Below are 12778 nucleotides of genomic sequence, written 5' to 3'. Positions count from 1 at the left end.
CAGTTGAGCCCAACAAATGCATGCCTATAAATCAGTCACTGGCATCTCCCTTTCTGTTTGTGTGATCGCTCTCTAGCTCCCCCCACATCCACGACCCCGATGTTTGGGTGTCACCTGTGACCCCCTGGCAGATGGTGAAGGGAGGACGACCCCCTTTGCTCTGAAACAGTTGCAGCTGAGCCATCTGTCAAACCGCTCGTGGCTCAGCTCTCTGCAGCTCCAGCTTGAAGCTCAGCATCCGCTGGGCTACTATTCAAATTTCCTGCATAGGTTTGGTCTATCTATCCGCCCTGGAGGCTGCTTTGGCTGCTGCTCCTCTCTTACACTGGGTGAGGAGCTGCGAGGTGCAGTGTGGGATAGCGTACCAATAGAGTTGGGACTAATGCTTCTAACACCATTTTATTGAGCACAGGTTCTCCTCAGGGCTGTGTCATAAGACCGCTGTTGTTCACCCATGACTATTGGTCAAGGTTTGCCACCAACCATATTGTGGAGTATGCGGATGATACAAGTAGGTGGGTCTTATTCAGGATGACAGTGAGGGTGCTTACCTGTTGTGGCCCAGCAGGAGCCGTTGGAGCTGCCGATGAACTCTGATAACGAGGACCCCTATGAGTCTGCTATGGAAGATGCGGAGAATCCTGTGCGGGGTTCAGACTCAGAGCAGGGACCAGAGAGGCTGGTTGACCACCAGGAGGAGCCTGAGGCATGGAGCAGTGGGGAAGATCAAAGGGAGTTTGTCCCTGACGCCAGGCAATGAAGGGCTGAGAAACGGAGACAGCAGTTACGGAGACAGACTCATAAGAGATAATCAAGCCCAGGTGGTTGTGGCTTGGTCCCTCCCAAGAGAGTATATAAGAAGAGACTTTGAGAGGAGTCCTTTTGCAGGACGCAACCATTAATAGAAATCTGGAGAACTCCTTGTCTGGTCTGCCTTGTGTTCCAGTGTCTGTTGGAGTCTGGGTTGCTGCCAACGTCTTGTCAGTAAGTCGTGTTTGGGCTTTCAGCCAACAGGATTATAATTGCTGTGAATAAAGAGTGGCAAACAGCTAAGCCTGTGTCAGCGTTCATTACCAGATGGAGGGGGGACAGAACATTACCCTAAGGATGTAGAGCAGTAATGGTTAACCTTTTCGGAACAGAGTGCCAAAACTGGAGCATGCACACTGGAGCGCCAGAACCTGGAAGAGAGAAGCTGGCCAGTGTGCATGCCTGTGGTGGCCAGCTGTTCTTCTGGGTTCCATCGCATGCATGCACGCTGGCCAGCTGGTCCGCATGTGCATTGGCAGCTGCTCTCTTCCAGGTTCTAATGCGGCTGTGCCCACCAGCCAGCTGGTCTTCTTGTGAAGACCAGGTAGCCAGCACGTGACAATACCCGGAAGAGCAGCTGGAGACGGCCGTGCTCCCACAGATAGGGCTCTGCATGCCACCTCTGGCACATGTGCCAAAAGTTCGCCATCATGGATGTAGAGCAGCAGTTCTCAACCTGTGGGTCGGGGACTCCTTTAGCAATAGCAATAGCAATAGCAGTTAGACTTATATATTGCTTCATAGGGCTTTCAGCCCTCTCTAAGCGGTTTACACAGTCAGCATATCGTCCCCACAGTCTGGGTCCTCCTTTCACCCACCTCGGAAGGATGGAAGGCTGCGGCAACCTTGAGCCGGTGAGATTAGAACCGCTGAACTGCAGATAACAGTCAGCTGAAGTGGCCTGCAGTACTGCACCCTAACCACTGCGCCACCTCGGCTCCTTTGGGGGGGGGGGTCGAACGACCCTTTCACAGGGGTCACCTAAGACCATTGTAAAATTGCAAAATTACAGTTACAAAGTAGCAACGAAAATAATTTTATGGTTGGGGGTCACCACAACATGAGGAACTATATTAAAGGGTCGTGGCATTGGGAAGGTTGAGAACCACTGATGTAGAGGGTTTGGTGAATTGGTGTAATTAAAAAAACTGCCTTCTTTTAAATGTAGGAAAAACTAAAGAGATCATTGTCGATTTCAGAAGAGCCAGCCACACACCTCTATGTATTGATTCACCTGTGGAGGTGGTTAGCAACATCAAGTTTCTGGATGTGCAGTTAACGAGTAGACTAACTTGGTCACTCGACAGTGAGACACAATAATGCTTCATTGCCTCACCTCCACAGATGTAGAGTTTCCCCAAATGTAGTTCAACTTGGCAAATAATTTTCAAGACATTCTAGTGCAGAATTTTTTTTAAAAAGAATATCTATTATTATTGTATTATTAGGGTATGGTTACACAAACAGTGGATGGTCAACTGGATTTGACATTTTTGTCCACCTATCAAGTCCTTCCCAAGAACTTGGGTTAGGCAGGTGTTGTTGTTTGATAGTTTAAAGGTGTCATCACAGGATGCATTATTATTATTAAGCAACTTTATTGCGAAATTCAGATAGGTATGAAATTCCAATGGTGACCATGTTTGAGTTGTGTATTGATCTAAAAATCTGAAATTAAACAAGTCAAAACTAAAAGTTTGTTGTAAGTGAATTTCTCAACAATTATTTTCAGCTGCTTAATAATGACTTAAATTCCCAGAACCCAAGGTACTGGCAAACTTTTGTTTGGAAATTTCTACTTAGAAGTTATTACTTATTCTATCAGCTCACTTGCAATGACAGACATCTTCAGAAATAGAGGCCCTTGAATCTTTGATTTTTGAACTGAAATAGACTTGGAATGCCATGGAATCAATCTAACAGGACACGGTTTTTACCACATCTAATGTGAATTTATTGAACAGTTTATTGAGTTTCAGTTGAATGCTATAGTTAAACTCTGCCAGATTCAGAAAGAAAATCTGAAGAAACTGTAGAGCTATAAGATATGCATATCTCCTGGAAAAAAATATATAATATCACTACTGGGGATAAAGGGCTAATATAAACATCATAATTGCTGTTTTAAAAACAAGGTACTCAAACAAAGATTTATTAACCAAATCATACAGGTGCATTATGCTATTAATATATAATATTTTGCATCTTACTACATATATATTTTTGCCGTCAGTCTTTCATAACTTCACAACAGCCCTGTGAGGTAGGTAGGTAGACCATTTTCTCCAGATGACCAATCAAAGGCCTGAGAAATGGTGGTTTTAGTCAAAGACTAGTCACTTGGTCCATGGCTCAGCAACATTTTGAACACAAATGTTAAACTTTTAGTGCAATGTCTTAATTTTCTCAATTTTAATGCTGCTTAGAGGCTGGCCAGTGTAAGGGAAGGAATTCAAAGAACCCTGGACAACTAAATTTGTGTTTCTGTGACACAGCAGGTACATGTGAACTAGTTTTGGTTTTATAAAAAAAAATCAGAAAGAAACTCAATGGATCAGAAATAGTAAATTAAGTACCATTCTTAAAGATTCTGTTTTGATATTTCATATAGTTATATTAAATACTGATTTAGATTATCTTCCCCTTCTTGTCCCCATTTCTAATTAGTTCCCTGAATAGCTACTCTTGCTAAATAGTGTGACTGAATAAATGAATGAATGAAATGTGTGTGTGTGTTCCCTGTATGTGTGTGACTGTGTGTGCATGCACACATGCACACACATGCACACGCACACACACACACATAAACACTCAACTTATTGCAAAGTTTCTTCATTCTTTTTTGCCTAAATAGAAAGCAGGCTTATTTCAAGAAAAAGACAATGGCAAGTGATTTTAGAAATGTTCAGAACTTGCTGCTCTCCATTGTTCATTTTTTTAAAAAATCAAACATTATTTCACTTTCCATTCTGTTTTTACTTTAGCTGAAATGTGTGTCATCTACTGAAATAAAGTTACTTGGCACCTATGCCTTCCAGCTGAACTTACAGTCTGCCAAAGACTTGTAGATTTATAATCTCTTCTCACTATGATCCCTTCCAGATATCACTAGTACAACATTAAAAGAACACATACGATATACAGCAGTTGTGAAATGGCATGAAGAGAAATTAACATTGGCTGTTCTGTGGATTGTTTCTGGGTCTTTCAGGTTGTTTTTTTTTTTAAATCTTGCAACCTCATGGGGTAGCCACATAAGCTGTGGCAATATACTTTTTGCCGTTGCCATAAGTGGATTTATCCCAAGCATATGTTTGGATATCCAGATTCTTGCCTCCAATTTTCAGATGACACCTGAAGGATAGAAAATTGGTACAAAATCATCTTTCTTAAATAAAAAGTTCTAGATTATTATTTGGAATAGGCTACAATTGAGTCAAATTACTAGCTGAATCAAGCCTTACAACAATTTCCCCTTTTCTCTGTACCATCACCTTTATGAATGTTGTCTGCTCCAGCTCCTTGGAAACCTCTTCATGAAAAGTTCAGATCTCCCATGAGTAGGATCGTTTGTGGAGCAACCTTAATAAACTGCTTGAATGAACCCACTGATGTGATTCATGCCTTGAGGCTGCTAAATTCTGCAAGGTGTTGTTATTATTATGTGCTACTCCTAAATCGTGAAAATCATTTGCCTGAACATTACCAGAAAAATTCAGAACTTTTACTCTACCTTGAATCAAGATCTTGAGATGTTTTAATGACCATTACTTTGCTGAGGCTTTAATTTGAAGGCTAAGTTTGTTGCCACTTAGATCAACAAAAGAAATCAAAAAGAAGGGGGACATGGTGGCTCAGTGGCTAAGACGCTAAGATTGTCGATCAGAAGGGTTGGCAGTTCAGCAGTTTGAATCCCTAGCACCGCGTAACTTGTCCCAGCTTCTGCCAACCTAGCAGTTGAAAAGCATATAAAAAATGCAAGTAGAAAAATAGGGGCCACCTTTGGTGGGAAGGTAACAGCGTTCCATGCACCTTCGGCATTTAGTCATGCAGGCCACATGAGCATGGAGACGTCTTTGGACACCGCTGGCTCTTCAACTTTGAAACGGAGATGACCACCACCCCCTAGAGTCTGGAAATACTAGCACATATGTGCAAGGGGAACCTTTACCTTTATTGACTCAGATAGCTAAATGAAACCCTTGTCTTCAAAAGTGACAGACCTTTTCAAATCAGATGTTAGGGAGTGTACAGTCGATGTGAGAGCATTGCTCCTTCATTCCCTGCTTGTCAGCTCTGTTTCTGAAAATAATTGACTGAATGGAAAGCTTTCATTTCACTTGGAAATAATGATCCAATTTCATTCAGAATGTGAATACTTTCACTTTGGTACATGGGAGGTAGCACATCAAAAACATGCATTGGCTTCCAGACCATCCTTTATTGGCCTTGCATCTTCTCATTTTTAATTTCCGTGAAAATAACTCTTGGCCTTAACAATATACTCACACTCTTCCAGGCCGAGCAATGAAACACAGGGAATAGAGTCCAAATTCGAATTCGGGACTGCTTCCAATAAAAGCACTTCCAACCTCTTTGTAAAATCCATCAAAGTTGAATTGTATTCCCAACACATCTGGATATGAGGTCCACTAAAGAGAGGGGAGGAAAAAAGGATGCTGGAAATTTTTCAAGAGCATTGATCTACAATGTTTGCAACAATAAAGTATTTCCAGGAATAATTTTGCACTGTGAAGTCATACAAATCACAAATTCTTATACCTTATCAATGAGATAGGACTATTTGTGAAGACTAGTGAACTTAAGAGGAATGCTGTGTTCTATCAGTAGTGTAAGGCAAAGAAAATACATTGGTACTTCCTTTACAATGTTCTTTCTGCACCAACTCAGAAAGCTCCAACTGCCCAAAGAACTGCTGATTCTGTTCTACAGAATAATTATTGAGTCTGTCATCTGCACCTCTATAACTGTCTGGTTTGGCTCTGCAACTAAACAAGACAGATACAGACTTCAATGGATAATTAGAACTGCAAAAAAAAAAAACCCCAATTGCTACCAACCTGCCTTCCTTTGAGGACGTGTATACTGCATGAGTCAAAAAGAGGACTGTGAAAATATCTACAAACTCCTCACATCCTGGGCATAAATTGTTTCAACTTCTACCCTCAAAACGACGCTATAGGGCACTGCACATCAGAACAACTAGACACAAGGACAGTTTTCTCCCAAATGCCATCAGCCTGCTAAACAACTAAGACCCACAACACTGTCATATTACCTACTAAGACTATATTACTATTATTCTTCTCTTCCTTCCTAGTACCTATCTTTTCCCACTTATGACTATAACCATCTTGCTTGTATCTTTACAATTTATATTGTTTTATTTGTTTCCTAGTATAATTAGATTGCTTATTAGTAACCTATGACTATCACTAAGTGTTGTATCTTATGATTCTTGATTAATGTATTCTATTTAATTTTTCTTTATGTACACTGAGAACATATGCACCAAAGACAAATTCATTGTGTGTCCAATCACACTTGACCAATAAAGAATTATATTCTATTTTATTCTATTTATGAGAAGGGAAGAAAAGATTTATCATATGGCAAGTAGGGTTCAGTGTTTGCTCCATATAACCTCCCACATAAAGCTGATCAGTGATGCCACCACTGTCATTTTGTATGCCCTTGACTGAAGATCAGTACACTCCTTCTATTGAAGATGATTGTCCTCATTCAATGAGCATGCAACTTCTGGCTGCACATGGAACAGTGAGGGAGGGAGGGGACACTCACCTAGCCAGCCAGGTCAGTTGAATCAACCTTAGTAATCAATGGGGTGACAAATGTCACAGCACTGATTGAAATAAGTCACATGATGGCCTATGCCTAAACCAGTCCAAGAAAAGCTCGAGAGAAAAGTTCCTAAAGTCTTCTCAACCCTCTAACTCTCAATCCACCCTTGTTTGGCTCATAATCCAACGTAGTCAAAGTTCCAACATAGTCAGTGGATATTAATATGTGACCATGGCCAGCTCTACCACTAGACAGAGATAGCAACATGAACATGGAACAAAGTAGTTGTTTAAACATATTTCAAGTGTATATGAGTGTTTTTAAGCACAGTCATACATATAGGAGCAGATATATTTGTAAGATTATCTGCCTATCAAAATAACATAGCCAAGCATTATACCTGGACTTGGTGAGGTGGGATGGCATTTATGATTTTATCTCAGCCTCAGAACAATGTTTTGGGCTAGAGTCCCTAAAGTGACTGACATCCTAATACCCAACATGTTCAAGCTCCTTATGATACTCTAGAATTAATTCCATAACCAAGATGTCATCTGGTCTTGTCTCACCCACTGGTGATGCTAGGTGGCAGCCTAACACAGTGTTTGCCAAAAAGAAGGCTCCAATGGAAGCTCCTGATTGGTCTTGCTGCTCCATATCTGAGCCAATAGCAGGGGAGAAAAGTTCAGGTGGACTGGGGAAAGGAATAGCGTGATAGTCCTGTTTGGTGAAGAAAGACGAACAGTAACATAGCCTGTAGAAAGGGGGACTTGAAGAGGCTGGTGCAGTGGGAGAAGGGAGGGAGGGAGTGAGGAAGGAAGGAAGGAGGGAGAGATGTATTTCCCTTAGAGAAAAAATTAAATCATTGTTTCTTTGAGAGAGCAGAATTGCTGCTGTGTCCCAGAGACACTCCTAGAACAAGTGGGTGTATGAGTGTGTCATATAGGAGTAGAAGAGGAAATGAATGAAGGTTCCAGTGTTGTTCTCCTTAAGTCTTAAAGAGCCTTTTCGGCATTACTAAGAGAAGAGGGAATCCACAAAGAAGCATCTAAGATGGGCTTAACTCATGGCTTTCCCTGGAGGCTTGAATTCAGTCAAAGACTATTTTTGTGACATTGTGTGTACCCAAAATCTATCATCAGTCACAACTGGATAATTATGTATAAGTTGTTCCCTTTTCTTTCTTCTTCTCTCCCTTTTGAACCACCGTTGTTAATAACGTATTTTCTGCAGCCTGTTTAGGCAGGGAAAGCAGGCATTCCTCTTGCCCCAAACCACACATCTCCATGCTATTGGGCTGCAGCCTGAGAAACTTTGCACCCATAAAATAGGAGCTAACTGTTAACATACTGTAAGAATCGTTCATGTTTTTATTGCAATAGGGTTTTTTCATCCACTCCTTTTCTTATTGTAGTGTTGTCATAGTTATGATATTGTTTTTCCATTAGAAACAAATCCAGGGGATCCTGCCTCTGTCTTCATAAAATACTAAAAAAAGGACAAAACCTGCAAGATATCTTGTTAAGAAATGCCCTTCTCTAGATAAATAATAAAGATAGAGAGATGGATGAGTGGATGGATGGGTGGTTGGATAGATAGATAGATAGATAGATAGATAGATAGATAGATAGATAGATAGAAAGACAGACAGACAGACAGATGATAGACAGACAGACAGACAGACAGATAGATAGATAGACAGACAGACAGATAGATATGGATGATATATAGATAGAAATGGATGGATGATATATAGAAGATGAGAGAGAGAGATGATAGATAGATAGATAGATAGATAGATAGATAGATAGATAGATAGATAGATAGATAGATAAATAGATAGGTACATAGATAGATATAGATGGATGATAGATATAGATGGATGATAGATATGGATGGATGATAGATAGATAGATAGATGATAGATAGATAGATAGATAGATGAGAAAGAAAGAAAGAAAGAAAGAAAGAAAGAAAGAAAGAAAGAAAGAAAGAAAGATGGATAGACAGAGACAGAGATGCATGTATTTTTCTCTACCCATATACCAGGGGTGGGTTTCTCGCCCCGTTCCAACTGGTTCGGTTGGAACGGGACCGGCGGCATCCTCGTGCACACGCGCAGTGCACGCATGCGTACTAGCGCCTGTGCGATGCTCCAGCTGCTCCTGGAGGATCACGCAGGTGCTGTATGCGTTCTGCGCATGCGTGGAAGCGCAGAACTCATCAAAACCGGGTAAGAAACGCAGGCTGGCGAGTGGATCCTTCGGCGTTCCTGGAAGTTACTTACTTCTGGGTTCGCCGACCAACCGGTTCGCGGGGACCGCCGCAAACCACCTGAAACCCATCCCTGCCATATACCCATGCTCCATTTAGCAACAGCTTGGCATTACAACAATATAACTAATGCCATTACTTCTGTCATTATTTCCTCCTCCACCTCCATTTCCCAAGGAATGGCAGGCCTCCATAATATTTGTGTGGCTGTTCATCCCTTAAACAAGGAGAAATTGGCTTTATTGACAAAGATCTAGCTAGTGAATAGCAAAGGATGTTGGAAATTATAGCTCAGTATTTCACAGAGAGGCTAAATAGACACACAGTATGCCTATTTCATCAGGCAATATGCTGTGGCATCCTGGGGAAAGTGCCAGTTGAATTTACAGCTGAATTGGAATCTCTTCTCATAAAGTGCATTAATTTTTCCCCAGTAGTGAAAGATTATTCATTTTCCCCCGTGAAACGTACCGGACCATCATAGCTGTAGCTGAAATAATTAACAATGCCCTGTTTCTCCAGAAGGTAGAAACGAATCCAGTTGTGGAATCCAGATACTTTTTCGTTCTTGATTTCTCCTAAAAGGAACCGTAAACAAATGAACAGATTAATTTATATTCATAACAAAAATGATAAGTCATGCAACATCGTTCCTTGCAAAGAAGTTTTATATACAATTAAGACAGAGCTTTCCTCCATCCTATCAATAAGAAAAGCCAAATAAAAGCATTCAGGCTTGTCACTCTTCAAAGTCCTTGCTGAAATGGAGGAGAATTTTACAAAGTTCACTATATTATGATGAAGGGATGAATAGGGAGGATGATAGTAGTAAAAAGGAAGACATGGGTAAAGCTTAATGGAAAGCCAAAAATGAAATTGAATCACTAAGTGATATGATGGTTGGAAATTCAGAGAGATGGAGCCCAAGACACCTAACGAACTTCTTCTCCAAGTTGAACTATATAGATCAGGCATGTCAAACTCAATTTCATTGAGGGCCGCATCAGGGTTGTGTTTGACCTGAGGGAGGGTGTGGCCAGAGGCATGACCAACTCAATGCCATTCATGTCAAGGGTGCCTGTGGTGGCCCAAGCACTCTGCCAGCGAAAACGGGCTCCTGAGTTCTGTTTTCAGCTGCGATGGCCTCCTGCCACCCTCTGCCAGTGAAAATGGAGCTTTTGAGGGCCACCCATGGAACTCCCAAGCTCCTTTTTTGCTGGCAGGGGCACCATGGGCTCATCATTTGCTGTTTCCAGGGTGGCTCCACAGGCCAGATCTAAGCATCGTGCAGGCCGGATCCATCCCCCAGGCCTTGAATTTGATATTCCTGACATAAACCATTCTCCCCCCACCTTGGTGAGCCCCAGCAACATTAAGTTCATATACAACTGTATTTCGAAGGAGCATGAGGGGGTCCCAAATAGGGAATATCTTTAAAAGTTAATCCAAATCAGCTTATATCAGCAAGATCTTCATCCTGTCAAGGTCATCAGTTTGCTTGTAGTAGAACTGTCTTTAATTTGCCACAAACATCCATCTTTTTAAGGGCTAGAATGTGCTAAAGCAATATCAGATGACAAATAGTGGTTGTATTGATAGTCCTCAGGTTACAATAGCAATTGGGACTGGGAACCCCATCATTAAGTGATGCAGTTGTAAAGTGAAATAACATGTGATCATGTTGCTTAATGACAGCAGTCCAAGGAATCCCAATTTATGGTTGTTGTGAGCTACCCAGAGTTGCTTACAATAGGCTGTCACATAAATCTAATAAATAAATAAAGACCTCATATGATCCTGACTTCCTGCTGGCTTCCCCATTGACTTTGCTTGTGGGAAGCTGGCAGGGATCACTCTCATTGCAGTCACAATGATTACAGGGATGCTGCAACAGCCAAAACTTCAAGAACTCATAGTGAGTCTTCCTCATTCAGCACTGTCATACCTTTGAGTAATTGCTAAATGAAAGCTCATAACCCAAGGACTACCTGTAATGAAATCTATGAAAGAACATCAGCTTGTTTTAACTACACCTACCTAGAAAGACATGTTCAAAGCCACTGGAGTCACCCTCCTCATCCTTGCCTCTGGAATAAAGGCCAAACCACATATTTTTAAGATCGGCAACAAACTCTGCTTCTGTGTCATAACGATCTAGGATGGAGATACAAATGGATGAATAACAATCATTTATTTCTCATTACCTGAAGACTCCACAAAGAATACTCACATCGTCCCAACAATGCTCTCTCTATGGAGCAGGAAGTTTTTGAAAGAAATCGAAAGTAGACATGTTTGATAGAGCTGGGAAGAAGGCTGAGAGAAAAATCTGCTCTTTGAAATTGTTGTCCGCAGCTCTTCCATTAATTCTGAAAATGTCTAATTTGTTTGCTTTAGGAATCATCAGTTATGAGAGTGCTGTGAATCATCTCGTATGTTACTTTCCTCAGTCACAGAACTATTTCCAGGAACTTCTGAGATAATGAAAGCTTGATCTATTCATCCATACACTCAGCAAAAAGAGATACGGCTTCCATGTGATACAATGTTAGACCTCAAAGGAAGAAGTTGGACAGCAAAACCAATTTTCTGGAGGAATCTCCATGCTAAGCATAATTATATACAAAATTTGCAACAACCCCGGTCAAATTGTAAGCTTTAGTGAATTCCCCAAGAGAATAGCAAGCAAATTTCTAGAAAGATATTTAACTTTGTACCATGTACAGCCCAGGGGTGGGTTCCTGCTGCCGTTACTACTGGTTCAGCGGGCAAAAAAATTTGCGTGCTCTACACATGTGCACACAGTCTGTGCATGCACATAAAAAAGAAAAAAAATGCATTTTTTTTCATTGAAGATTGTTCTGTGCATGTGCAGAACAGAAAATCAAGATGGCGCCGCCAAGGATAGAACTGGTAGGATCACGTGTCCACCGGAGTTACTACCTATTCGATCGAACCGTACCGTACCTGTAGGAACCCACCTCTGGTACAGACTATGTCAGCTTCTGTTCACTTAGATTCCTTGGAATGAAATTTGACTAGGGCTACTTAATGTTTCTTCATGCAACTGTACATTTTACAAGGTCCACCTGGGATAATTGTTTTGGGATTTTTTCACTGAGCAGAACGTTGAGGTTGACCACTTCTATGCTTCTGTGATTCTATATAAAATAATTTTCATTGTCCCTCAACTACCAAAGACTTACGTTTGCTGTGAAGAAATGTATATAGCTCTTTCATGACCTCAGTCTTCATGATCTCCTGGAGGAAATTGTCCTGTTCCTTCATCTGCTCTTGGGTGAATTTCTCCTGTGTCCCAACATGTGCATTATAATTATCCAATAGCTTGATGAAGCTGGCATAAGATGGCCTTGAGAAGAGTTTCTTATGGTTGACATAGCTGAAGAGCCTGCCCAAAGAAAAACCATCTGGAGTGAGACTGGCCTACAGTTTACCACAGGCTCAGGATTCATCCCACACTCCCACCTAACAGATTGGAAGAGTGATTTCATTCACAACCACTGGCATAACAACCTCTTGGCTGTTCCTGTGTGGGATTGGCAACTTTCCAATTGCAGTATATGTAGCTGAGGTGGCTTTACTACCACAAATGTGTGGTGCTGAGAGCTATTCTACGTCCTTCCCTAGTTCTGCCAAGCATCCATGGACATATGGCCTTTCAGGATCCATTGTAACTAGTCAATATTTTGCCTTAGATAAAAGGCAGAGACAATTGGTTCTTCCTAATCCAGTGTTTCCCAACCTTGGCAATCTGAAGATGTCCGGACTTCAACTCCCAGAATTCCCCAGCCAGCATTCGCTGGCTGGGGAATTCTGGGAGTTGAAGTCCGGACATCTTCAAGTTGCCAAG

The 12778-nt window shown here is 41.4% G+C and overlaps 1 protein-coding gene across 1 annotated transcript in view; it reads right to left on the bottom strand.

Moving 5' to 3' along the window:
• Positions 1–2740: 2740 nt before the first annotated feature.
• The window catches only part of ENDOU (endonuclease, poly(U) specific), a 31130-nt gene continuing 21092 nt past the window's right edge, over positions 2741–12778 (bottom strand). The window contains exons 6-10 of the mRNA XM_032212305.1: positions 12114–12316; positions 10945–11061; positions 9379–9485; positions 5320–5462; positions 2741–4164 (exon numbers count right to left, since the gene is read on the bottom strand). Coding sequence (XP_032068196.1) covers positions 4050–4164; positions 5320–5462; positions 9379–9485; positions 10945–11061; positions 12114–12316 — 685 coding nt within the window. The 3' untranslated portion in view covers positions 2741–4049. The remainder of the gene's footprint in view (positions 4165–5319; positions 5463–9378; positions 9486–10944; positions 11062–12113; positions 12317–12778) is intronic.

The sequence above is a fragment of the Thamnophis elegans genome, chromosome 2, assembly GCF_009769535.1.
Source record: "Thamnophis elegans isolate rThaEle1 chromosome 2, rThaEle1.pri, whole genome shotgun sequence".
Lineage (NCBI taxonomy): Eukaryota > Metazoa > Chordata > Lepidosauria > Squamata > Colubridae > Thamnophis > Thamnophis elegans.
The sequence above is the reverse complement of the archived record's forward strand: the minus strand, read 5'-3'. Positions and strand labels throughout refer to the sequence as shown.